This window comes from Mustela erminea, chromosome 3, assembly GCF_009829155.1.
Source record: "Mustela erminea isolate mMusErm1 chromosome 3, mMusErm1.Pri, whole genome shotgun sequence".
NCBI lineage: Eukaryota > Metazoa > Chordata > Mammalia > Carnivora > Mustelidae > Mustela > Mustela erminea.
The window spans coordinates 86682568-86709599 of record NC_045616.1 but is presented as its reverse complement, the minus strand read 5'-3'; the positions used below and the strand labels follow the sequence as shown (position 1 = coordinate 86709599).

Here is a 27032-nt window from a genome sequence, read left to right as displayed (position 1 = left end):
TCCTTGCTTTCCTTCCTGCAGAGGGTAGAGTGGCTTATCAGCCAGCAGTTTGGACGCCCCTCCTTAACCTCATGGGACTGGCCCCAAGACTGTGGCTTTTAGGGCCACCAGCCCCTTCCTCTTCCAGCCCTGACTGTGGAGTTTGCAGCTGACTGACTCTCAGTATTCTGTCTAGCGATGTCCCACAACTCCTCCCTCCTAGGCGCTGGCTCCCTACTGGTTTTACCCAAACGTGTTCCAATTCCTGCTGCCCCCTTGCTAGCTACCCAGGCCAGCCAGGGTCTGGTTTGGGCATGAGTGTAGAGGACGGGGGTACACCAGGCCTGGGCCGTCCCAGGCAGGCCCGCTGGACCCTGATGCTACTCCTGTCCACTGCCATGTACGGTGCTCATGCCCCATTACTGGCACTGTGCCATGTGAACGGCAGAGTGCCCTTTCGGCCCTCCTCGGCTGTGCTGCTGACCGAGCTGACGAAGCTACTATTGTGCGCCTTCTCCCTCTTGGTGGGCTGGCAAGCATGGCCCCAGGGGGCCCCACCATGGCGCCAGGCTGCCCCCTTTGCACTATCAGCCCTACTCTACGGCGCTAACAACAACCTGGTGATCTATCTTCAACGTTACATGGACCCCAGCACCTACCAGGTGCTGAGCAATCTCAAGATCGGAAGCACGGCCCTGTTCTACTGCCTCTGTCTCCGGCACCGCCTCTCTGCCCGCCAGGGCTTAGCATTGCTGCTGCTGATGGCAGCGGGGGCCTGCTATGCAGCTGGTGGCCTCCAGGACCCTGGGAACACACTTCCTGGACCGCCTTCAGCAGCTGCTGCTGGCCCCATGACCCTACATGTCACTCCACTGGGACTGCTGCTTCTCATCTTATACTGCCTCATCTCAGGCCTGTCGTCCGTGTACACAGAACTGCTTATGAAGCGACAGCGGCTGCCCCTCGCCCTTCAGAACCTCTTCCTCTACACTTTTGGTGTGCTCCTGAACCTAGGTCTGCATGCAGGTGGTGGCCCCGGCCCGGGCCTCCTGGAGGGCTTCTCCGGATGGGCAGCGCTGGTGGTGCTGAGCCAGGCACTGAATGGACTGCTCATGTCAGCTGTCATGAAGCACGGCAGCAGCATCACACGCCTGTTCGTTGTGTCCTGCTCCCTGGTGGTCAATGCCGTGCTCTCAGCAGCCCTATTGCGGCTGCAGCTCACGGCTGCCTTCTTCCTGGCCACGCTGCTCATTGGTCTGGCTGTGCGCCTCTATTATGGCAGTCACTAGCCTCTGACCCCCTCCACCCAGACTCCTGACTCCATAGATAGGGCACCGTCGTCAGAGCCGCCTCCCGACCCTTCCTCAGAAGCCAGCCCTGTAACAAGTGCCTTGTGACAAAAGCTGGGGAGGTGAGAGCAGCCAGGTTAGTCCCTGGAGGTGGGTGAACGAAGGGTTACTTCAGGAGACTTAAAGACTGGGTTTGAGTAAAGAAACATCTCAGAAGTTCATCCACACTAAGGATTGGGGGAACATCAATACCTAGGCCTTAGAAATGACTCCACCCCCAATGGAGGAGGCTCCCTGCCTCATCCTGCATGAATGCAGTTGTTTGAAGTGGGGCATGGGCGACAGTTGGCTTTCCTTGCCACCAGCGGTCACCCCAGCAGACCCATTGCTCCCAGGCCTGGTACGGGCTACTCCAGCCCAGCTTTGGTACATGACTCCCTCATTAGAGACATTCATCCCTCACTGTAATGCAAGAAAACCCGATTGCCACCCCTTTTATTCCGATCACCCAGGCCACCCTTCCAAGCTCCCCTAGCTCCAGCAACACCTGGAGACAGTGCCCCATGCTCCCTCCAACGTGCTGCTCTCCACACCCACCCAGCCTTTGTTCTGGAAACCCCAGAGAGGGCTGGAGCTTGACTCATCTCAGGGAATGTTGCCCCTGGGCCCTGGCTTAAGGCTACACTCCTGACCTCTCTGCTCACCCCAAGGGCCCTTTCAAAGCCCACTGCCCCTTCTACAGCTCCTAGGAGGTACCATTCTTCTCACTCTGGGTCCTGCCCCTGCCTGGCAGTGTCCCAGCTCTCAACAGTTTAGGGAAGCTCTACACAGAGTGACCTGGAACCAGGCACAGGGAAATTTGGTGTCGCTCAATCAGTGTCTCTTAACTATGTAAGCAATAAAGTCTTAATAAAGTGTTCTGGGATGCAGGTGGTTCCTGCAGTTGGCTCTGATAGTCTTGTGCCTTCTGTGCCGTGTAGCTTCACTCAAACATAATTTTGTTCATCTTGGACCTTGAATGTCTTAATGCTGTACAGACTAGGAGAATGCTTAATGCTTACAGACTAGGAGAAAATACTGTTTTCTCCTGGTTGTTGCCAGGAGCATTATTTCCTTCAGGGCTCCATGGAGTAGAGACTATTCTCTGTCATAGAACTTTACAAATTTCTCTGAAGCATAAAACTAGGGTGGTGGGGAATTTGGAGGGATTCTTGGGAATAGAAGGTACTGGTCCTGGCAAGACAAACTAGATTTTAGGATAGAGAACTCATGGGTTCAGTATGGTTTTGATTCTTATTTCCTCTGGTTCTGTCATTGATACTCCTTTGTGTCATCTCTCCTCATGGCCAGAGGAACATTATCCCTGCTCCTGTGGGAGAATACCTACTAAACTTAAATTTAAAAAAAAAAAAAGAAAGAAAGGAAATAAGTGAGACCTATTGGAGATCTTAGGAAGTAGGGTAGGGTCGGGGAATTTTTTTTTTTTAATTTTTTCTTGTTCTTTAATAAACTCTCTAAATGATTCCAATACACACTGCATCTTGTGAACCACTGTCTGCAGTGTAGAACTATGATCAGCCTGGCTTGAATTCGAATTCTGGCTCTGTCACTTAATAGCTGACTGTCCTTGGACAGTTACTTAACCTCTCCAAGCCTTAATTGTTTTACCTCTGAAATGGGGGTCAAATGGTACCTACCACTATATAGGGTAGCAGGAAAGGCTAAAATGAAGTCGTGGGTATTAGGCGCCTAACAGGGACTGGCACAGTGAGACCTGGTTAGTGGTATTGTTAATTATCCATATGAATGTTAACTTGGTGGTTGTGTCCCCCCTCCCTCTCCCTTCTAAGCCCCTTAAGAATGAAGAGAAAGGAAGCTGCTGTTGCAGGATTACTGATCATCAGATCCCTCCCCAGGGCAGCAATCTGCCAATGACTGGCCTCAGCCTAATCTACTCCCTGCTGAAGCTGCTGGTTCTGGGCTTGGAGCTCCTGGTTCTGCTTGGCCAGGTTGATGTTGTCTTGTAGGACACCAGCCAGTAGGCTGCGGTGGTGATGCTCTGTGGTCATGGTCTGCTCCTCCCACAACCTTCGCCAGGCTCGGAATACCTGTGCCCAGATTCAGAGATGCTTGTCAGCCAGTCAGCCTTGGAACCATTTCAAGGCCTGCCTTCTGACCTCACTGACCTGCAGCATGTGGCGTGTCTGAGCTCGGGCAGCCTGCACGTGCAGGTCATAGAGGGCTGCAAGGTCCTGCTCCGCAGTGTCCTTCTCTGCTTGAAGGGCCTCCAGCTGCAGTCTCAGCATCGTCTGCTCCCGGGGCCATCTCTGCCTCTCCTTGGAGGCCTTCAGTGATAATACATATTATTTTTTCAGTGCTACCTGTGTGCCAGGCTCTCTTCTAAACACTTCATGTGTATTATTTCACTTTCTTCAGTGAAAAAACTATATGGGGTAGTTGCCATTTTAGTTTTCCAAATCCGGTACATAGATTTGGAAACCGTGGATCAGAGAAGTGACCTAACCTGCACAAATTCATATGGCTAGCAAGGGACAGAACTGAGATGACACATGCCTTTCAGTGGTTTGCTGTCACTCTTGGGGTAAAGTCCAAATTCAGAGGCATGGCACACACTGGTCTCTTTAGCCTCACCTCTGACCCTGCACCTGCCAGGACCCGCCAGATGGACAGTTTGCTCTACCCAGACTGTACTTTGCCACTGCTTCCCTCTGGACTTTTGCTCATACAGTATTGTCCTCAGAACCTATCTGCACCACTTCCATAGACACAAGTTTTGTTTCTGATTTTGCTCAAACAAGTTATATTTACTCAGTGCCTCTATGTGATGGTACAGACTGCCCAAGTGGAGCTCAGTCTAGTAAATTGCTCTGGCCAATCTGTTTTTTTGTCTCAGGTAAATGCCATCTTTTATGATCCACTCCAGCCTGGGTCAGGCACACCTCTTTGTTCCCATAAGCCCTTAGCTCCCTGCATCACAGTACTTAGCACTGAAAATCACTTCATCTGTCCCCCACAAAGCTGTGAAGACCATGAGAGAGGGTATGGCCCAGTCTGTTGTGATTGAGGCTGGATTCTACCCCAGCATAGTGCCTGGACCAATTAGAAGCCTCAAGTTCCCTACCTGACCCTCCTTACCTCCTTTCCAACTACCAGGGCTTTGACTTGGTCACCTGCCACCACCTCCTCCTGTCCCAAACGCTTCAGTTCCTCTTGGATCCATATTTGGTGCTGTTCGTGCAGTCTCTTCCTCCGGGCTTGGGCCAAGAAGAACTGCAAGGCCACATCTGAGACCTGCCAGGCCTAGGTGGCATCAGTCTAGGCTTAGAAGCCATGTGTGTTCACAGCCTTTGGCTCAGGGTCCAGCTTTTCAACAGAACCCCACTACCAGGGCTGCTCCCAGAACTACATCCAGGACCTACTGGCCTATAAGGGCCTAGAACCTGGACAGAGACTTGGAGGTCAGAGGGAGAAAGGAGAGTTACTGGCTCTGCCTATAGGTACCATGGAGGCCTTGAAGGATTCTATACCCTTAATGTGACCCAGTAGGAAAATAGCCTTCCTATGCCCCCTCCCCCTTAGGAATCACATAGGCATTTGGGTCTTCCTTTTGCCAGAAGCTCTGTATTCCTTCCTGATGCTGGGACCGAGAAGCAGTAGCTACATTAACTGGGCTCTGCAACTCCACTCTCCCAACAACTTCAGCTGTTCTGGGGCACATGAAGTATATTACCTGTTCCTCAGAGTCCCTAAGATGATTTTGGTGGAGTCCAAGTCCTAGAGATGCTGTTATTCCTACCACTGGAAGAAAATGCAGTTAAGCCCAGTAAAGGTGAAGGAGATACCCAGCTTCACCCCAAAATTCAAACCCACCTTTGGGCTCTCCCTGGAATCCTGGGCTTTGGCTTGCTGTTGAATCTATGACCTGCTGAGAATAAAGTAGGAGTGAGAATTCCATACTCTTCCTCCCAGGATAGTGTGAATTAAGCTCAGGGCTTTAAAATCAGACAGATTGCGGTGCCAGCCCCTCCTCTCATCAGCTGTGTGACCTCAGGTGGGTGACTAGTGTTTTGAATCCATGTAAAATAGAGCTGACAAAATTTGTAGAGGGCATGAAATAAGATAATGCACCTAAAGCACAAGTGGCAGGCTCTGCTCAATAAATGGAAGCTTCCCTGCCTAATTCCCAGAGCTCAGGGCTAGAAAAACAAGTTGTAAGGAAATAGGAAAAGGGAAGGACCAGGAGATGGACAGGAGCAGCCGTCCAGGCACACAGTGTCAAATCCTGGAGGACAGTGCCCCCTGCTGCACAGGAGAGGCCATGCTCTAAACTGATGCAAAAGTACCATATTGAGGGGTGCCTGGGTGGCTCAGTGGGTTAGACCTCTGCCTTGGGTGATCCCAGAGCGATCCCCAGAGTCCTGGGATGGAGCCCCGCATTGGGCTCTCTGCTCAGCAGGGCCTGCTTCCCCCTCTCTCTCTGCCTGCCTCTCTGCCTACTTGTGATCTCTGTCAAATAAATAAAATAAAAAAGGAAAAAAAAAGTATCATATTGAGTCTAAAGACTTGGGCATGTTTGCCCTTCTGCTACCTTTGATTGTATCAGTGACCCCGAGATGCTCAGATCCCTTCTCTGAGCCTCCATTTGCTCACCTGAAAAATGTAAGCTGTGTTGGTCTTCTCTGCTGAAAAAAATTCTATGGTTTCCCTGTTGACCTTCAAGATGAAGTCCAAATATCTCAATAAATTCACAAAGCCCTTTATGAACTGACCCCCACTTCACCCCCTTTTTTTGGACTTCACTACTTAATCCTTCTCTCTTGACTCTTCCCAAACTATTCTCCAGCAAAATGAGTCGCTTGCAGTCTCCCAAAGAGACCAAGCTCTCCCTTATTTTTTCAAGACTTTGCCTGTTATATTCTGTGCCTAGAATGTTCTTCACCTCCTTCAGGGATCAACTTCTTCCATGAAATGTTCCTTCCTTCTCATGTCAAAACTAACTTAAAAAAAAAAAAAAAGGGACCCCTGGGTGGCTCAGTTCGTTAAGCGACTGCCTTCGGCTCAGGTCATGGTCCCGGCGTCCTGGGATCGAGTCCCACATCGGGCTCCTTGCTCGGCAGGGAGCCTGCTTCTCCCTCTGCCTCTGCTGCCATTCTGTCTGCCTGTGCTCGCTCTCACTCCTCTCTCTCTCTCTCTGACAAATAAATAAAATAAAATAAAAATGCCTAAAAAAAAAAAAAACTAACTTAGATGCCCCCATAGAACCCTGTGTTGATAGGGCCTTCAAAGTGCTGATGATGGTGTTAAAAATTGTTTCTTTCCAGAAATTATAAACTCCATGAGGATAGGGATTTCCCAGGGTCTACATAGCACTATGCCTGACATGCAGTGAGAAGTCAATAAATGTCTGGGAATCAGTAAATAGTGAACGAAGGAAGGGCTGCCTCATAGTGCTCTGTGAAGGCAGACATCAATGGGGCTCCTAAGAGGTGGAATGAGAAGACCTACCTGTAGTTCTGGGAGCCTCACAGCCTCAGCTTTCACCCTTTTGAGCATCTGGCTCCCTGGGCGCCGGCTCCAGGCTTTTATTACCTATGGAGAGGGGGTTTAGGGTAGGCTCCAGCCATTGCTCTCTGGGGCACCTCCAGGCCTCACTTTGCTTACCTGCAATTCTCGCAATGCCCTGCCCAACTGGCTGAGCCCACTGTCCGTCAGGTTGTCTCCAAGGAGGCCTGAACGCAGGCTCTTCAGGCCAGCCCGGCGGGCCCGGCCCTCTTCTACTGCATCCCACAGGGTGGGCCTCACCTGTTTCGCCCGCATCCTCCTTCCCTCAGCCCCCAACAGAGCAGCCCAGAGCAAGCTCAGGGAGCCACCTAGTGAGGGGACATTCAAAGAGAATCACTCCTTCTGGATTCCAAAGCACACTGCCTGTAATACTTTTAATTTTTATTAATGGCATTATTTATAAAAAGAGCTAATACCTATCAGGCGTTTATGTGTACTTGGTGGCACTGTGCTAAGGCTTTTCATGGATTCCCTTTTTTTATCCACATAATGCTTCAATACAACTCTCATTTGTCTTACTCCCACATTTTCCAGATGAAGCAAATGAAGCTCAGAGAAGTCAAGGAATTTCCTGATGAGTTGCAGAGCTGAAACTTAAGTCCAGTTCTGTCTGCCCTTAAGGCCTGGGCCCTTAATCATGATACCAAACCGGCCAGTGGATAAACACACTTTTTCCTTCACTGTTTTATCCTTGCAGTCATGAACTGCCCTAATTAATCCTCCTCACTCCACAGGGCCTGGCACAGTGCATGGTCTGGGAGTATATTGATCAAATTAATTAGTGTTTGTTAGTTTGGGAGACAGAGAGCCAGGATGCTGCTGCTGCTGCTGCTGCTTCTGCTGCTGCTGCTGCTTCTTCTTCTTCTTCTTCTTCTTCTTCTTCTTCTTCTTCCTCCTCTTCTTCTTCTTTTTTTACTTTTGTTATAGAAAATTTCAAACATATACAAAGAACAGGAAACCCATCTATTTACCACCCAGCTTCAATAATTATCAAATCTTAATCATTCTTGTTTGATCTGTGCCCTCCAGTTGGCCTCCCCCACGTCTCTGACATCATATCATTTCACAGAGGCCTGATTTTTAATAAGTCTGTGAAAACAGGCAAGCTCTTTCCCTCCTCTGATCTTTCATTTCCTTGTTTATAAATTACGCTTCCCTCTCTTTCCTCATCTAAGTTATATGTGTCTCATGGAGTTGTGGTAAGAATAAAAGCCATTAGTGTAAAAATGCTTGGTAAACTGTTGAAAGTCTCTGAAGGATGGGGGGTTGCTTTTCTATTGGCCCTGCCTCTCCAGCCTTTGGCAACCTAGCCATCCCGCAACTTTTCTGAATCCTGGCCCTCCCAGAGGGTCAGGCTCTCTCTGCACTGCGGTTGGGACTGCAGCTGATTGGGTGAGAGGGTGGACCAGGCATAAGTTAGATCCCAGAGCTTCCCCAAGAACCCCACACCCTCCCTTCAGGCCACCTTGAGGGTCCAGGCGAAGAAGAAGGCCACTGTAGTTGTTTCCTTCCAGGAGCCGTGAGACAATCCAGGGCAACGAGCCCTCCACCTCCTCACCAATAACCTTACCAGCCAATACCTGCAGCAGGGGGCAATCTCTGCCCAAGGGAAGAAGGAAGAAAAGAGATGTCCTCTGATGGATAGGGAAAGAAACTGGCCCAAATCACATTCTGATGGAAAGATTGACTATTTCCAGTAACTTCTGTGTACCACCAGGCAGATTGGCAACCTTACATAGATCTTTATTTTATTATTTTCAGAATTACACAATATATTCTCATAGTTCAAAATTTATTTTGTCTATTGGGTAAGGGAATTGCATCCAGAATATTTAAAGAACTCTTACAACTCAGTAATAAAAGACTAATCACCCAGTTAAAAATGGCAAAGCAAGGTGACATCCACAAAAATGGCAGAGTGGGGAACTCTGGGAGTCTGTCCTTTGTCAGAACAGTCTGGCAAAAATGGTCAGAGTCAACCTTTCTAGAATTCGGGGGGACAATCCAAGTCCAAGGCTTAGAGCAACCAAGGGATTGCTTCACTGGGAGAAAGCCAACTTAAATATGTTGAGCTCTCTGTGGTGTTATCACTTACCCCACCCCCAGCCTCCTCCCCAGCACAGAGGTGGTCTTGAAGACAACAGTCTGCATTTCTGGTGGGGGTACTTGGCTCTGGAGAGAGCTGAGTAGATCTTGTTCCCAAGGAATTGTGTGTGTTGTTTTGGCTATTTAGGTTTTCCCCAAAAGGGCTTTGTATCACTTACCTTCTAATGCTCTCAGGGCAGAACAGCTATGCTAGAGGACAGTCCCTCAAAACATTGAAAGATGAAAGAATGAGCAAAAATAACAGTTGGAGCAAACAACAGATGCATGGAAAGACTGGGAGGAAAGAAAAGTGAGGAGTGAGATTTGGGGGGAATAAGGAAAATTCCCACACACATTAGGGAACCTAGAAAGCCACACACATTCTGGGGCTGCCCTGGGTCTCTGCATCCATATTTCAGCCTCCCCACAAACCGCCACTCCCCAAAGTAGTCAGAAGACTCCATGAGACTTACAGGGCTCTGGGGAGCTGCAGGATCCTCAAGGCCCCTCGCCACATGCCCTGAATCCCAGGCCCCTCAGGAGGATCAGGCCCCAGGCAGGAAATGGTGACAGTGAGCAGAGAGCAGGCCCTATGGAGGAGAGGGTAGGATCAAACCAAACACCTAAGAGACGGGGGTGGAAGGTGACAGGTGCCCTCTGTCCTCACCTGCCTTCATCGCCCGCAGCCTGCAAGTACAGCCCCGAGGCCACTCTTGAGTCAGACACCTCCACCTCACTGGCATTTTCCACTACCCTGGAGGAAGGGAGGCTGAGCTCAATTCCCAAGCACCAGGGTCCTGTCCAGCCCCCAGAACCTCTGTGTTGGAAGCTAGATGGGATCCCAAGAGCCTGTGAGAATCATCCCTAAGGTTCCAAGCTCAGTATATCCCCTAAAAGTCTCTCATCTGTACGATCTCCTTTTTCCTCCTGTTATCTGCCCAGTGAGGGAAACAGGCTAGTTGGAATTTCTCCCATTTTGCAGATGGAGAAACTGAAGTTCTGCTCAGTGAGATGCTCAGCTGTCCAAGGATGATAAGGACCGAGCTGAAGAGGCATAGAAGGATAGGGTAAGAAGAATGAGAGGGTTGGGGATATGGGATGCAGGGAAGAGGAGGAGGGGGTGTGATAAGCATGACCCCAAGTTTATGGCAGTGGGGAGAAACCTCCAAGGGCTGGGTTTGGGGGTCTCAGCCCTGCTTTAAGACAAGCACCCTCAGATCCCCTTGGGCCCTAAATACTCACAAGCCCAGGGGGGACACATCTAGCACTGACAAGTTCTCTGTCCCTGGAGAGAGCAGGTCCCGAGTCTTCCCGCAGGGGCTGAGCTGGAATCACGCAAGCACAACACTGGTTACACATAGAGCCTTTCCCAGGCTTCAGCTCACACGATCCTTTCGCTGGGGCCCCATGGGCCAATCAGGGCCCCAAAATTCAGTCATTTCAGGCAGGAAAAAGGAGACCTCAGGAGAGCCAAGCCCACGCAGGTGAGCAGCAGAATGAGGCTGGGCTCAAGCTCTTCTGGCTGCTCCCGAGCCTCAGGCACTTTCTGGCACATAGCAGAGGCCTTGGTTCCCAGGCCCCCCTCCCTGCAGGGTCTCACCTGCACCAGGCTAAGGGTAGTAAGCACAGGATCAGGGCCCCCTGGAGGCAGAGCTTCCTCAAACAGCATCTGCAACAGCTAAAGTGGAGAAAGGGGTTCAGTAGGGATGTAGAAAGGTTGAATCCATAATTCAGCACTTCACAGGGTGAAGTAGGGATGTAGAAAGGGGTTCAGTAGGGATGTAGAAAGGTTGAATCCATAATTCAGCACTTCACAGGGTGAAGTCTGCACCTGGTTCTCCACTAGGTGCTACAGACACAGTCTCCAGGACAGAAAGAGCCCCAGGCCTCATGGTTCACAGTGAGCCGGTCACATGAGTAGACATTTTCAGTGAGACCTGCTGTTTCCTGTGGCAGGGGCCTATGACAGGTTTCTGAAGTAGCTATTTTGATTTCGGGGGCATTTTCATGAAGCCCTGAAAACAAAACTGTCAAGTTTATTATCAGTATTAAGAAAAACTGTGAAGATTAGACCTCCCTGGATCTTTGATCTTTGCAAACCACCCCTCCCTGACCCTCACTCCATGGGGCCCAGCTTCCCACCTTCCCTGACCTACCTCTTAATCGCTGCCTAGATTGGCAAAATCTAGGCAAAAATCCCTGGCAAAACATTCTGTATGGACCACACTGTACTATAGGAACCACAAGGAGGGGAATCTAATCCAGCTAAGAAGGGGAAGGGAAGTTTCTCAAAGGTATCGGGGAGGAAGGAACACCTGAGCCTCATGAGACTTATGCCCGGTGGCTCCTCTGGGACTCACCTGAGGTACAAGCCGGGGTGTCTCTGCTTCCCGACCCCGAAGCAATAGGGCCACACTGTACCCTCGGGCCACCAAGCCTAGTGTGGACTGGATTCGTGCTAGCAGCTCCTGCTCAGCCTCCTACAGGGGACACAGACACATCCCCTGATCTCAGGTGCCCTGACCCAGTCTGTCCGAGCAAAGGGCTTGGGAAACATTCAGCACTCCAGGATCTAGGTGCCTGAGGGCTCCCATGCTCCTCCCAGCTCCCTAAAACCCCCCTACCTGAGCGGCATCAGAGCCCAGGACTCTGTCAAAGGTGAGGCATTGTTCCTGTGGGGAGGGCTAGGCTCAGCATTGTCAGTCCTGTCTTCCCCAGCCCTCACCCGCACCCCATCCCATCTTTACCTGGGCATCTGGAGTACCCGGCTGAAGCAAGCGGATGCTCTTGGGCCCCTCCAGAAGGACTGTAGGGCCTGAGAAAGACGGACTAGATATCAACTCTCAGAGGGAAAACTGCCAGCACTCCTAGGTCCTGCTCTCAATTTTGGCTTCAGTTTTTTAACTGGGGAACTATGCACAGGGTCAGAGGCCCTGCAAGGCAGAGCTCCCTCAAACAGCATCTCAGCACAGCAGCAGCAGCCGAAGCAGTAAAATGACGCCATCCTTCCCCTCTCCCAAGAGGCGCCCCTAGGCTGCACTCCCTCTAAGAATGAATGTGTAAGAATTTCTTACCTGATCCTCTTCGCCCTCCCTCTACTTCCACCACAACCATCAGCCTGGCCTGGGGGTTGACCATGAGGGCTGGGGACACTGAGCTGTCCTGGCCCAAAGCAGCCCCTGTGCTAGCTGCCTCTCCACCCTCCATGGCTTCTGTGCCTCTCCGATTCCCCTCAATAATTCATCTCCTTGACCTGAGGGCTCTGGGGAGGGCCTCTAAACAACAACTTATCAAAGGAGATGACAGTCCCCTCTTTCCTTCCTTCCTCCCTTCCTTCTTTCATTCCTTCCTTCCTTTCCTTTCTAAAATTTTATTTCTTCATTCATTCATTCATTCATTCATCTTAGTGAATATAAGCGATAGAAGCTTATTCAGCAGGGAGGCAGAAAAAGCTCTCAGGAGTGAGAGGGGTCCTGACAGGGTTGCTCTCTTTCTTTTTCTTAAAAGATCTTATTTATTTATTTGAGAGAGAAAGAGAGCGTAGGAACACAAACACCAATCAGGGAGGGGCAGAGGGAGAGGGACAAACAGACCCCCTGCTGAGCAGGGAGCCCAGCAGGACCATGAGGATCATGACCTGAGGCAAAGTCAGACACCCAGGTATCCCAACAGTCCCCTCTTTTCTGAGTCAGAACATTGCATCAGATTCTTCTTTTTTTTCCTCACATATGCAGCTGTAGAGAGAATAATATGATGATCCTCCAAGCTCTCAGCTTCAGCAATTATCAACCAATGGTTAGTATTATCTCTTCTGGTCTCCTCCCCATCCCCTATGGATTTTTTTTGAAGCAAATCCCAAACATCTTATGTGTCTTCTATTGCTATTTCAGCTCATATTTACAGAAGATAACCACCCTTAAAAAAAAAAAAAAAGACAATGGCTTAATTTGGTGAGGATGAAGAGAAAGGGGAACACCCTTACACAGTTGGACAGAATGCAAACTGGTGTAGCCACTCTGGAAAACAGTATGAAGTTTCCCCAAAAAGTTAAAAATAGAACTACGCTATAATCCAGCATTTGCACTACTAGGTATTTATCCAAACATTAGAAACCTAGGGATTCAAGGGGACATGTGCGCCCCAATGTTTATGGCAGCAATGTCCACAATAGCCAAACTATGGAAAGAGCCCAGATGCCTACTGACAGATGAATGGATGGGTATATATGACATCTTCTTGATCCATTCATCTGTCAGTAGACATCTGGGCATTGTTCTCTCTCTCTCTCTCTCTCTCTCTCTCCACACACACACCCACACACCCACACAAAGGAACATTACTCAGCTCTCAAAAAGAATGAAATTTTGTCATTTGCAATGACATGAATAGAACTAGAGGATATTATGCTAAGTGGAATAAGTCAGTCAAGAGAAAGACAAATATGATTTCTCTCGCATGGAATTTGAGAAACTGTTTAAAACAGATGAACACAGGGGAAGGAAAGGAAAAATAAGATAAAAACAGAGAGGCAGGCAAACCATAAGAGACTTAACTATAGGAAACAAACTGAGGGTTGCTCAAGGGGAGGTGGGTGGGGGCCTAGGGTAACTGGGTGATGGGCATTAAGGAGGACACTTGGTGTAATGAGCACTGGGTGTTATATGCAACTGATGAATCCTAAATTCTACCCCGAAACTAATAATACACTATCTGTTAATTAAATTGAATTGAAATTTAAACAGATTTTTTCTTTTTTTTTTTAAAGATTTTATTTATTTATTTGACAGAAAGTGAGATCACAAGTAGGCAGAGAGGCAGACAGAGAGAGAGGAGGAAGCAGGCTCCCTGCTGAGCAGAGAGCCTATGCCGGGCTCAATCCCAGGACCCTGAGATCATGACCTGAGTTGAAGGCAGAGGCTTTAACCCACTGAGCCACCCAGGCACCCCAAAATTTAAACATATTTAAAGATGCCTTATGGAGATATAATTCATACATCATACATTTTACCCACTCAAAGTGAGTATTTCAATGGGTTTTATTAACACCATTTTAGAACATTCCCATCACTTTATAAAGAAACTTTGTTTCCTCTATTATCACCTCTCTAACCCCATCCTACTACAATCACTAAACAACCATTCATCTATTTTCTGTCTCTATAGATCTGGTTATTCTGGATATTCATATAAAACAAATGACATGTGTTCTTTTTGTGACGGGCTTCTTTCACTCAGAATAATGTTTTCAAGGTTCATCCATACGGTAGCATGCATCAGTATTTCTTTCCTTTCTATGACTGAATGATTTTTCCTGACAGAGGTGAAAAGACTGGGAGGGTCGCCCTCTCTGTAAGAGGCTGCCCCGAACGGCTGGTTTGATTCTCGATGCTTGGCGTGAAATAAAGCTTTGCCTGACCTTCGCTTTGTATTAGTCTCGTTCCTTTGATTACAGATCCATCAACCCCACTATTCTGCAGTCTCCATAATTTGCTAGAATGACTTACATAACTGAGGAAGGCACATTATACTTACTGTATCTTACACCAATTCTCTGACACCGATTGGGTGTGCTATATTTCAATCCAATTCTGACACTAACGCCCGGAGTTAGCACCAGTTCCCACAAGGTCCTCAACAAAACTGCCTGTATTTCTGATAACAGCCACAACTAGGAACCCCAAGCTGTTTGCACTACTGTCTGACTTGGCTACAGATTTGGGGGTTCCGATTGATACCTTTCAGCTTCAATAATTCAGTAGAAGGACTCCAGAACTCAAGAAGGTGCTCTACTTATGAGAACCTTTTTATTATAAATGAACAATCAGATGAAGAGATACATAAGGCAAGGTCTGGAAGGGGCCTGAGCACAGGAATTTCTGTCCCTGTGGAGTCAAGGTGTGCCGCAAAAGTTATTTTTAATTGAGATTTCATTATGTAGGCATATGTTTCATAAAATCATAGGCTATGTGACTGAACTCAACTCCAGGCAATGTCCTGGTTGTTTCTTCTGATGAGCAGCCTTCTCAGGGGAAGCTATCTGGAGATCCCGCCAGAAGTCACCTCATTAACATAGCAGAGAGACTCCTATCATTCAAGAAATCCCAAAGGTTTTTGAAGCTCTGCTCCTTCAACTCAATACAAAGACCAGATATATTCTTTATTATATCACAAACCACTTGATGGTTTTTCACCAAGGATCCCTTAATAGCAAAAGGGTCATACCTGTTTGATTATCTACATTTCATAAAGTATTTATATAAGAGAACAATAATGAAAACATGAATATGGTAGTCCCCACCGTATTTATGGAGGGTGCATTTCAAGACAACCAATAAGATGCCTGAAACCACAGATTGTTCCAAACCCCATATATACTATGCTTTTTCTTATGCATACCTATAGTAAAGTTTAATTTATAAATCAGCCAAGGTAAAAGATTAACAACAATAATAATGAAATAGAACAGTTAAACAATATATACTATAATAAAAATTATGTGGATATGTTCTCTCTTTCAAGATATCTTATTGCTGGGGCATCTCAGTGGCTCAGTCAGTTGAGCATCCAACTCTTAGTTTTGGCTCAGGTCATGATCTCAGCTCGGGGTCATGAGATCCAATCCCACGTCAGACTCCATGATGGACACGGTGTCTGCTTAACATCCTCTCTCACCCTCTCCCTCTGCCCCTCCCCCTGCTTGCTCATGCTTGTTTGATCTCTCTCTCAAAAGAAAAGAGAAAGGAGGTATGCCCGGTGGCTCAGTGGGTTAAAGTGGGTTAAAGCCTCTGCCTTCTGTTCAGGTCATGATCTCAGGGTCCTGGGATTGAGCCCCGCATCCAGCTCTCTGCTCAGCAGGGAGCCTGCTTCCCCCTCTCTCTCTGCCTGCCTCTCTGCCTACTTGTAATTGCCATCTGTCAAATAAATAAATAAAATCTTTAAAAAAAAAATCTTTAAGGGCACCTGGGTGGCTCAGTGGGTTAAGCCGCTGCCTTCGGCTCAGGTCATGATCTCAGGCTCCTGGGATCGAGTCCCGCATCGGGCTCTCTGCTCAGCAGGGAGCCTGCTTCCTCCTCTCTCTCTGCCTACTTGTGATCTCTCTCTGTCAAATGAATAAATAAAATCTTAAAAAAAAAATAAAAAAAAATCTTTAAACGAATAGAAAGGAAAAAAGGAAAAGAAAAGAATCTTATCTAATCTTACTGGGCTCATCCTTCCTCTTCTTGTGAGGATGTGAGATGATCAAATGCTTACGTGAGGAAATGAAGAGTAGTGAATGATGTAGGCATTGTGACACAGGCTTGAGGAACTGAAACTGCAGAGTTAAACTGTAGATAGGGGGGTAACAAATTTTTTTTTTTTTTTTTTTTTTTTTAAAGATTTTATTTATTTATTTGACAGAGAGAAATCACAAGTAGATGGAGAGGCAGGCAGAGAGAGAGAGAGGGAAGCAGGCTCTCTGCTGAGCAGGGAGCCCGATGTGGGACTCGATCCCAGGACTCTGAGATCATGACCTGAGCCGAAGGCAGCGGCTTAACCCACTGAGCCACCCAGGCGCCCCTGGGGGGTAACAAATTTATGTGTGCCTAACATTTGAAGGAATCAGTGTGGCATAGGCACAGGAGGCCTTAACTAAATTTCCCATGCCTATCAATAGTATAATCTTATCAATGCCAGTGGCATATTATATCTCATTGTATAGATCTGGTACAAAAAAATAAGAGTTATTAGTCCAGTTTATCACTCTATTTTGTGATTAAAATGTCCCCCAGGGCAAAGCTACCCAGGTTTGCAGTCTTCCATTTTAATCTAGTCATATAGTTGAGTTGAACAGCACTGCTATGAATGTTTTGGTACAAATTTTGTTTTACATATCCCTTTTCAATCCTTTTGCATATATACCTAGAAGTAGTATTGCTGGATGATATGGTAATTATACATTTAACTTTTGGAGGAACAGCCAAACTGTTTTTCACAGTGGCTGCCCCATATTACATTCCCACCAGCAACATGTGAGGGTTCCTATCTGTCCACATTCTCACTAACAGTTCTTTCTCTTCTTCTTTTTAAAATTTCACTTATTTATTTGACGGAAAGAGAAAGAGTGAGCACACGCAGGGGGAGCAGCAGAGGGAGAGGGAGAAACAGGCTTCCTGCAGAGCAAGAAGACTGTTATGGGACCCTGGGACCATGATCCCACCCAAAGGCAGATGCTTAACCAGCTGAGCCACCCAGACGCCCTTCTTCTTTCTTTCTGGGTTTTCCCCCCCAAGTTTGTTTATTTGTCATTAGAGAGTGAGAGGGAGTTAGCACACAAACAGGGGGAACGGCAGGCAGAGGGAGAAGCAGGCTCCCCACTGAGCAAGAAGGCTTTTGTGGGACTCAATCCCAGAACCCTGGGATCATGACCAAAGGCAAAGGCAGACGCTTAACTGAATGAGCCATCCAGGCGTCCCCTCTTCTTTCTTTTTATTAGAGCCAGACTAGTGGGTGTGAAGTGGTGCCTCATTATGGCTTTGATTTACCTTTCCTCAATGACCAGTGACTTTAAGAATCTTTTCACATGCCTGTTTGACCATCTGTTTAGCTTCTTTGAAGAAATATCGATTTAAGTTCTTTGCCCAGGTTTTAATTATTGTTTGTCCTGTGCAGTTTATTAATGAAGAATGATGTTAAGCATCTTTTCATGTACTTTTCAGGCATGTGTATAGTTTCTTTGGAGAAATGGCTATGTAAGTCTTTGCCCCAGTTTTTACTTGAATTGTCTTTTTTGTTGATGAGTTATAGGAGCTGTGTAGATATCCTGGATGCTAAACCATTATCAGATATATAATTTGCAAATATTTTCTCCCATTTTGTAGGTTGTTTTTTCATCTTTTTTGATAATGCTTTTTGATGCAGGAAAGTTTTAAATTTTGATGAAATTCCGTTTATTGTTTTTGTCTTTTGTTGTTCTTGCTTCTGATGTCATATCTCTGAATTCATTGCCAGATCAGAGGTCATGAGGATTAATTTCTGTGTTTTCTTCCAAGAGCTTTACAGTTTTAATTCTTATATTTGTGTAATCGATCCATTTTGAGTTAATTTTTGTATACAGTCTTAAGTTAAGGATACAAATTAATTCATCTGTATCTGGATATCCAGGTGTCCCAATGCCATTTATTTGAAAGATTTCTTCATTCAATGTTCTCAACATCCTTGTCAAAATCAGCTGTCCATAGAAACATGGGTTTATTTCTGGACTCTCACTTCTCTTTCACTGATTTCATGTTTGTCCCTGTGCCGGTTTCACAGTGTCTTCATTACTATTGCTTCACAAAAAGTTTTGAAATCAGGAATTGTAAGTCCTCCAACTTTGTTCTTGTTTTTTAAAATTGTTTGTCTATAGCATCTTTGGAAATTCCATATGAACTCTAGAATCACCTTGTTAATTTATACAAAAAGCTTAGATTCTTATAAGACATTAGTTGAATCTGCGGATCAGTTGGGGGGAATTGACATCTTAACATATTAAGATCCATCTATATGGGATGTTATTCCATTTATTTAGATCTTATTTAATTTGTTTCAATAGCATTTTGTAGTTTTAGGAGTTTAAGTTTGCTCTTCTTTGGTTATATTTACTCCTAATCATTGTATTTCTTTTAATGCTATTGTAAATGACTTTTTTTTTTGAAATTTCATTTTCACTATGTTTGTTGCAAGTGTATAGATATAAAATTGATTTTTGTACGTTGAGCTTGTATCTTACAACTTTATTGAACTTGATTAGTTTTAATATATTTTAGTGAATCCACAGGATTTAAAAAAAATTTTTATTTATTTATTTGAGAGCAAGAGAATGAGAGAGAGAGAGAGCATGAGAAGGGGGAGGGTCAGAGGGAGAAGTAGACTCCCTGCTGAACAGGGAGCCCAATGCCGGACTTGATCTTGGGACTCCAGGATCATGACCTGAGCCAAAGGCAGTTGTTAAACCAACTGAGCCACCCAGGTGCCCCTCCACAGGACTTTTTAAATATACATGATCATAAAATCTATGAATTTAGATAGTTGTGCTTCTTTCTTTCCCACCTGGATGTCATTTGTTTCTTTTTCTTGAGTAATTGTCATGGCCAGAATCTCTAGAACAATGCCAAATGAAGGTGGTAAGGACATATATCCTTATTTTGTTGCTCATCTCAGGGCAAAAGCACCTAGTCTTTGATTATTAGCTATGATATTGACTGACTTTTTTTGTAGATGCCCTTGATCATGTTGAGGATACTCTTCCTAATTTGTTGGTTTTTTTTTTTTTCATGAAAGGGTTTGGGTTTTATCAAATGCTTCTGTGTTTATTTAGATGATCATATTTTTATGTTTTATCCTGATATGATATGGTATATTACACTGACTGATTTTCAGCTGTTAAACCAACCATTCCTGGGATAAATCTAAATTGGTCATGGTATATAATTCTTTTTATACATTCTTCTTATAAATTGCTGGAGTCAATTTCTAGTATTTTATTGGGGGTTCTTTCATTCATACTCATAAGGAATATTAGACTATAGTTTTCTTTTCTTATGATTTGTCAAGCACTCTTTCTTAAACATTACCATGATATTGGGCACCTGGGTGGCTCAGCTGATTAAACAATTGCTTTCGGCTCAAGTCATGATCCCAGAGTCCCTGGATCAAGTCCTGCATCGGGCTCCCAGCTCCACGTGGAGTCTGCTTCTCCCTCTGACCTTCTCCCTCCTCATGCTTTCCATCATTCTCTCTCTCTCTCACATGGATAAATAAAATCTAAAAAAAGAAAAAAAAACATTATCACAATATCATACCTATCATATATAATACCATAGTTTAAAAAAAAAAACCACTGGTAATTTTTTTATATCCTCAAAGATACAGGTCAGTATTCAAACTTCTTCCATTGTAGGTATTTTGAGGTGGCTCATAAAGAGCCTCTCCTGATCTAGAGAATAAGGGAGTTCTGATTATGATAAGAGGCGGGGGAGGGGGTTGTTGGGGAAAAGAAGACTGGGAAAGAGCAGAAACTCTTGACTCAGGATACAAGGACTTCTGAGGAAAAGAATTGACGTCCATTTGGCTCCAGATGACAGCACAGGAACAAAAGAGGAAGCTACAGGGAGACTTTTTGGCTCAGAAATGGAAGTTCTATGACCTCAGTCCTACAAATATACAATTCATCACACCACAACAGATATCCAAATTCATTGTACATGTGGAAGTAGAACTGTTACTTCTCCTAATCCATTTCTCACTCCTTGTTACTTCCTTCCCTGTCTAGGACACATTTTTCAGCCCTGCCTTATCAACAAAACTTGCTCAATCCTTGGGTCTCAGTTGGGCTGCCCTGTATACCCATCCTCAATTTTGCTCTGCCAGTTTCTAGGTTGTTGTTGGTTTTTGTTTTTATTTCCGCAGAAAAAACTGTATGATGCATAGCTATAGATCCAGTGTATCAGTGGGAGAAGTTGGGTTCAGAATCTTCCTGCATCACCCTTTTGAACAGAAACTTTACCCACCCCCAATTTTGAATGTTTGAATCCTACTCCTGTGCTGCTATATGCTGTCTGATCAGAAAATGCTACATGCCTTGTGACTGGAAATGTGACACATGTTTTATGGCCTCCAACCTCAGAAAAATATTTTTATTTGAACTTAATGAAGCAAAACACTAATCGGTTTTTTTCTCACTTAACTTACGGCTGCTATAAAGCCTCAGCCCACTCTTTGCATTCATTCAATCAGTTTTTTTTTTTAAGATTTTATTTATTTATTTGACAGAGAGAGATCACAAGTAGGCAGAGAGGCAGGCAGAGAGAGAGGAAGGGAAGCAGGCTCCCTGCTGAGCAGAGAGCCCGATGCGGGACTCGATCCCAGGACCCTGAGATCATGACCTGAGCCGAAGGCAGCGGCTTAACCCACTGAGCCACCCAGGCGCCCTCAATCAGTTTTTCAATAAAGATTAATGGAGCACCTACCTTGTGCCAGGCACTGTCTTTGGGACTAGAGATTCAGAAGTAAACAACACTGACACCACTGCTGCTCTCAGCAGTTGTCATGGTACTTCCAACACAATACTCAACAAACAAAAAAAGTATGAATACAGAAGATGATTTCCAATTGAGATTAATGCTTGAAGAAAATAACGTATGATGTTGTAATCAGGATGATGAGGCAGGAGGGGCTCCTTCAGATGAGGTAATATTTGAATTGAATCCTGAACAATGAGGTGCCTGCCATAAGAAGATCAGTATTTAGAGCTTAATTTGGTAGAAGTTCCATGGTCTCCTGTTATTGCAGGAGCATCTTTACCCAAATACTCTGCCTTCCAGCCAGGTGACTATAAGTTGACGTATGTGTGCTTATCTGAAGGCCACCCCGCCCTTTTTTTAAGATTTTATTTCTTTATTTGACAAAGCAAGAAAGGGAATACAAGCAGGTTGGGTGGGAGAGGAAGAGGCAGGCTTCCTGTTTAGCATGGAGACTGATGCCCGGCTCTATCCCTGGACCCTGGGATCATGACCTGAGCCAAAGGCAGACGCTTAACGCCTGAGCCACCCAGGTGCCCCAGACCAACCCCTTTACTAGTGAATTAGGTACCAGTCCTTTTTTTACCCATTCAAGGACATTTCTCCAGACTCCCTTCTTTCTCCTATATCATCAAGTTTTCCCTCTCTACTGGATTATTCCCATCTGCATACAAACATTTTTTTCTCTTATCTTAAGAACCAATTAACCTGGGTGGCTCAGTCATTAAGCATCTGCCCTTGGCTCAAGTCATGATCCCAGGGTCCTGGGATTGAGCCTCACATGGGGTCTCCCTGCTCAACCAAAGATTGCTTCTCCCCTCCCACTCCCCCACTTGTATTCCTTCTCTCCCTCTGTCAAGTAAGTAAATAAAATCTTTTTAAAAAATTAAAAAATAATTTAAAAAAAACACAATTAACGTGGGACACTTGGGTGGCTCAGTCAGCTAAGGACCAACTCTTCATCTCTGCTCAGACCATGGTCTCATGGTTGTGGGATGGAGCCCCGAGTCTGGCTCTGCATTCAGTGGGGAGTCTGCTTGAGATTTTTTCTCCCTCTCCTTCTGCCCCTCTCCTCAATTGTATGCGGGTGATCTCTCTCTCTGTCTAAAATAAATACATCTCAAAAAAAAAATTAACGGGCATCTGGGTGGCTCCATCAGTTAAGCATCTGCCTTCGATTCAGGTCATGATTCCAGGGTCCTGGGATTGGGCCCCATATGGTGCTCTCTCCCCAGTGGGGAGTCTGCTTCTCCCTCTGTCTCTCCCTCTGCCTCTCCCCCTGCTCATGCCCTTGCTCTCTCTCTCTCAAATGAATAAATAAATAATCTTTAAAAATGTATAAAAAACAATGAACACCACCATACTCAGTAGTGAAAGACTAAAAACTTAGCCTCTAAAATCAGGATCAAGACAAGGATGCCCACTTTTGCCACTTCTATTTAACATAGTGGAATTCAGGGCCCCTGGATGGCTCAGGGTGTTAAAGCCTCTGCTTTCAGCTCAGGTCATGATGCCAGGGTCCTGGGATCGAGCAGAGTGCCTGCTTCCCTCCCTCTCTCTCTGCCTGTCTCTCTGCCTGCTTGTGATCTCTGTCTGTCAAATAAATAAATAAAAAATCTTTAACACTGGAATTCTAGCTAAAGAAATTAGGCAAGAAAAAGAAATAAAAGGCATCCAAAGTGAAAAAGAAGCAAAATTATCTCTATTCACAAGTGACATAATTTATATGTAGAAAATTGTAAAGAGGGGCATTCAACTCTTGGTTTCAGCTCAGGTCATTATTTCGTGCATTCCAGATTTGAGCCCCTCAGTGGGCTCCATGCTCAGAGGGGAATCTGCTTGAAGATTCTCTCCGTCTCTCCCCCTACTCGTCCATGTGTGTTCACACTCTCTCTCTCTCTCTAATAAATAAATGAATCTTTTTTTAAAGAAAATCATAAAAATTACACACACACACACACACACACACACACACAAACTGTTAGAAAAAATAAATTCTGGGATGCTCAGGTGGCTCAATTGTTAGGCATTTGCCTTCGGCTCAGGTCATGATCTCAGGGTCCTGGGATAGAGTCTCACATCAGGCTCCTTCCTTGGTGGGGAGCCTGCTTCTCCTTCTCCCTCTCCCACTTGCCCTGCTTGTGATCCTTCTCTGGCTGTGTCTCCTCTCTCTGTCAAATAAATAAAATCTTAAAAAAAAAAGAAAAAGAAAAAATGAATTCAGGAAAGTTTCAAGATACAAAATCAACATATAAAATCCAGTGAGTTTTGGTACCCTGGGTGGCTTGTGAGTTAAGCCTCTGCCTTCAGCTCAGGTCCTGATCCCAGGGTCCTGGGATTGATCGAGTTCCATATCTGGCTCCCTGCTCAGCAGAGAGCCTGCTTCTCCCTCTCCCTCTGCTGCTCCCCCTGTTTGTGCTCTCTCTGTCCCTATCTCTCAAATAAATAAATAAAATCTTTAAAAAATTTAAAAATTAAAAAAATAAAATTGCAATTTTAACACATACTTCTAACTCAGTACTCCTGATTGTTTTGCCTTTGCTGTTTTTTTTCCATAGTACTTATCTTCTAACGCACTATAGACTTTACTCTTCCCACTGCAATGTAAGCAAAAAAATGGGGACTTTTGCTGCTCTGTTCACTAATGTATCCTCAGCACTTCCAAGTGCTTGTTGTGTAGTAGGAACTCACCAAATGTTGCACAAACAGCAAAGGGGAAGGGAGGGAAAAATAAAACAAGAGGAAATCAGAGAGGGAGACAAACCATAGAGACTCTTAATCATAGGAATGAGGGTTGATGGAGGGAGGTGGGAGGTGTGGGGGGTTGCGGTAAATGGGTGATGGGCATTAAGGAGGGCATGTGATAGAATGAGCACTGGGTATTACACAAGACTATGAATCCCTGAGCTCTACCTCTGAAACTAATAATATACTACATGTTAATTAATTGAATTTAAATAAAAATACATGCAAGTTTAAAAATTGGTGAACAAACAAACGACCAGAGCATTCCCAGGAGAGTGAAGAGCCAGTGTGAAAGGAAGTAATGCCAGAGTGGAGCAGCTAGAATATGCTGAGGAGGAGACAGAGACAAAGATAGGGAAGGAAGCATAGGAAACTGCTGACCACTCTGTCCCTGTGTCCCCCACCTGAAAAATTCTCAATTCTCCTTGTCTCTGTGTCCTTTAAGGACCCTGTTTCCCACATCCTTAAATGCTGACTGATGCTTTCCAGGTTCCCTTTTTAGCAATCTCCTTGCTCTATCCCTGGAGCTTCCCCATCTACATGACTTCACAACCACTTCTACACTGAGGGCTCCTCAGTTCTGGAATGCAGCCCAAACTTGTCTTGTCAGATCCCAAACTTGTCTTGTCAGATCTAAACTCCAAAGACCAGCTAGCTACTGGATTTGAAGCACTTCAAGCTCATAAGTGCCCTTCTCCTAATCTTTTTTTTTTTCTTTTCCATTTCCATCCCTCTGAGTGAGACTGGCATCCTCTAAACCGAAACCTGAAGCATCTTGTCTTTCCCCACATTCAGGCATCCTGGGACCCATCGGGTTCTACCTCTTTCAGAGCTCTTGGAGCCATCCTTCCTCCACATTTCCATGGCAACTGCTGTCCTGGTCAGGTTTTCACCCTTTCTCACCTAGACTCATTCAATAACCTCTTCAGTGCTCCTTTAGGATCTGCTAATCCATCATCCACGTGGCCACCTGTGGGCTTTTTCAAACACACACTTGCTTCCAGTAACTGTCCACTTCAAACTCATTAATCACTCCTCACACCCTGCGAGATCATCTCTTAAGGCCCTTCACGACATGCTCTTAGTTAAATCTCTCTTCTGCCCAGAGGAGAAAGATGGCTCTTAAGTTTGTGCTCTCTCTCTCTCTCTGTCAGATAAATAAATAAAATCTTAAAAAATAATAAAATATGATATTTTATTTATTTGACAGAGTGCTCGTGCACAAGCAGGGCGAGCAGAAGAGGGAGAAGAGGCTCCCCGCTGAGCAGGAAGCCCTACTCAGGGCTCCAACCCAGGACCCTGGAATCATGACCTGGTCTGAAGGCAGCCACTTAACCAACTGAGCCATTGAGCCACCCAGCCGCTGCTAAATTATATATATATATATATATATATATATATATATATATATATTTATAAGACTTTATTTATTTATTTGACAGAGAGATCACAAGTAGGCAGAGAGTCAGGTAGAGAGAGAGAGAGAGAAGCAGGCTCCCCGCTGAGCAAAGAGCCTGATGCAGGGCTCCATCCCAGGACACTGAGATCATGACCTGAGCCGAAGGCAGCTGCTTAATCCACTGAGTCACCCAGGCACCCCAAATAAATAAAATCTTAAAAAAAAAGAGTTTCTAACCACTCATTATTGACTTTTTAAATTTACCTCCTCACAGTGCAGTAATAAACAATGTGTGGGCTGGCACTTGCCTTCGATGATATTTTGAATAGCATTGCTTTACAAGGCCCTACGTAATCTGGCCCTGCTATTCTCTCATGTTTTCTCTTACTGTTCTTCCCTACCACCCCTGCTCACCCTGCTTCAGCCACACTGGCCTCCTTATTGTTTCCTTTAACACTCAGGATTTTTATGCTTGCCATTGTCTCTGCCTGAAATGCTATTCCTGCAGATATCCTCAAGCTCACTTTCCCAATTCGCTCAGGAGATTGTTCAAATATCCCCATCAGAGAGACCTTCCCAACACTCCCATATAACATATCAATCCTCAACACTCTGTCCTCTTTCTCTTCACAAGCCTTATCATAGTTTGATATCTGTTTATTGTCTGCCCCTGAACCCCACTATCCAACTAGAATCTGAATTCCATATGAACAAGAACTTCTGTATTATTCTTGGTATATCCACAGGGTTTAGCATAGTCCCTGGCATATAATCAGCACTTGAATGAATGAATGTCACCAGCTTCCATCACTGGGATCTCCAGCCCTACATAATCAGTTATAATTCTCAAATCTGGCCATATACTTTCAGATTTGAACCTTTTAAAGTACCCATTTTTGCCTGGGAACGTCCTTCCTGAGGAAGTGATATTCACCTCTCAGACCCAGAATAAATGTCTCCTTTCCTGTACAGTCTTCCAGAGGAGCTCAGAGAGTAGATCCCTCCCATTCATGGAATCACAACTATCTATTCTGTGTACATCTCCCTTATTAGATTGAGAATTCTCTGAGGACATGGATGTTTTGGACTCATCTTTATATATCAGTGTCCTAATACAGGGCCCGAGGTTGAGCAGAGGCTCCAGAACTCTGATGAAGAGCACTCAAAGCTATTCAAATGTAAGTTGCTGCTTGAGGACGTTAGTTCTCTGATACTGGAAATGTTCCCCTGCGCTGGATGAAGTCCTCTTGGGGATACTCCGAGGGGTTTCCTGCCTAGGGATGGCAATTTATCAGTCCCCGTGATTCTTTGAGTCTGTGGTCTGGTAATCCGTGTAACTCTCCCAACAATGTTATTTTGCATCCTCCATTCCTACCTGTGTGGCGCTGGACACTGGAGGCAGGCAGGCCAGAGGGCTGTGCTTATATCCGCCCCCTCCTCCAACCCTCTTCCAGGTCCTCTGTGAGGCAGGTGTCTAGCTCTCTGATGCATATGGTTGCCTCCTCAATGTAAAGAAGGGACTCCTAGGGGGCACCTGGGTGGCTCAGGGTGTTGGGCCTCTGCCTTCAGCTCAGGTCATGATCCCAGGGTCCTGGGATTGAGCCTCGCATCAGGCTCTCTGCTCAGTGGGAGCCTGCTTCCTCCTCCCTCTCTCTCTCTCTGCCTACTTGCAATCTCTTTCAGTCAAATAAATAAATAAAATCTTAAAAAAAAAAAAAGAAAAAGAAAATAAAAAGGGACTCCTAGAAGGAGCTGTACCTCTTGGCTGATGTCCTGGGTCTCTGAGAAAATGTGGTTTGGAAGGCACATGTCATTACTTGCCCTGTGAGAGGTCTAAGATGTTGTGAAGTATCTAAGCTATTATCCTATTTGCAAGTTAAGGATCCAGCCAGAAACAATTATACACACAAGATA

General features: G+C 45.6%; 2 protein-coding genes across 2 annotated transcripts; one reads left to right on the top strand and one right to left on the bottom strand.

The window, feature by feature from the left end:
- The first annotated feature begins 239 nt into the window (after positions 1–239).
- On the top strand, positions 240–2679 carry SLC35A4 (solute carrier family 35 member A4). Its single transcript, XM_032336512.1, has one exon. The coding sequence runs from the start codon at positions 294–296 to the stop codon at positions 1266–1268; it is 975 nt and encodes a 324-aa protein (XP_032192403.1). The 5' UTR covers positions 240–293; the 3' UTR covers positions 1269–2679.
- A 504-nt stretch (positions 2680–3183) lies between these two features.
- Positions 3184–12143, bottom strand: LOC116587222. The gene is made up of 12 exons (XM_032337928.1): positions 12011–12143; positions 11684–11751; positions 11297–11416; positions 10537–10614; positions 10179–10261; positions 9604–9690; positions 9410–9526; positions 8317–8450; positions 6951–7159; positions 4425–4580; positions 3455–3613; positions 3184–3376 (listed from the first exon to the last, which is right to left on the bottom strand). The coding sequence occupies exons 1-12, from the start codon at positions 12141–12143 to the stop codon at positions 3215–3217; spliced, it is 1506 nt and encodes a 501-aa protein (XP_032193819.1). The 3' UTR covers positions 3184–3214.
- Between the last annotated feature and the right edge of the window lie 14889 nt (positions 12144–27032).

Bases quoted from the DNA above. Each gene is read 5' to 3' on its own strand.
- LOC116587222 (XM_032337928.1), bottom strand. From the start codon at position 12,143: ATGGAGGGTGGAGAGGCAGCTAGCACAGGGGCTGCTTTGGGCCAGGAC. The intron at 10,615-11,296 runs GTGAGTCCCAGA...TCTCCACTTTAG, and splicing joins CACCCCGGCTTGTACCTCAG to CTGTTGCAGATGCTGTTTGA. The intron at 3,614-4,424 runs GTAAGGAGGGTC...TTATCACTGAAG, and splicing joins CCCTGGTAGTTGGAAAGGAG to GCCTCCAAGGAGAGGCAGAG.
- SLC35A4 (XM_032336512.1), top strand. From the start codon at position 294: ATGAGTGTAGAGGACGGGGGTACACCAGGCCTGGGCCGTCCCAGGCAG.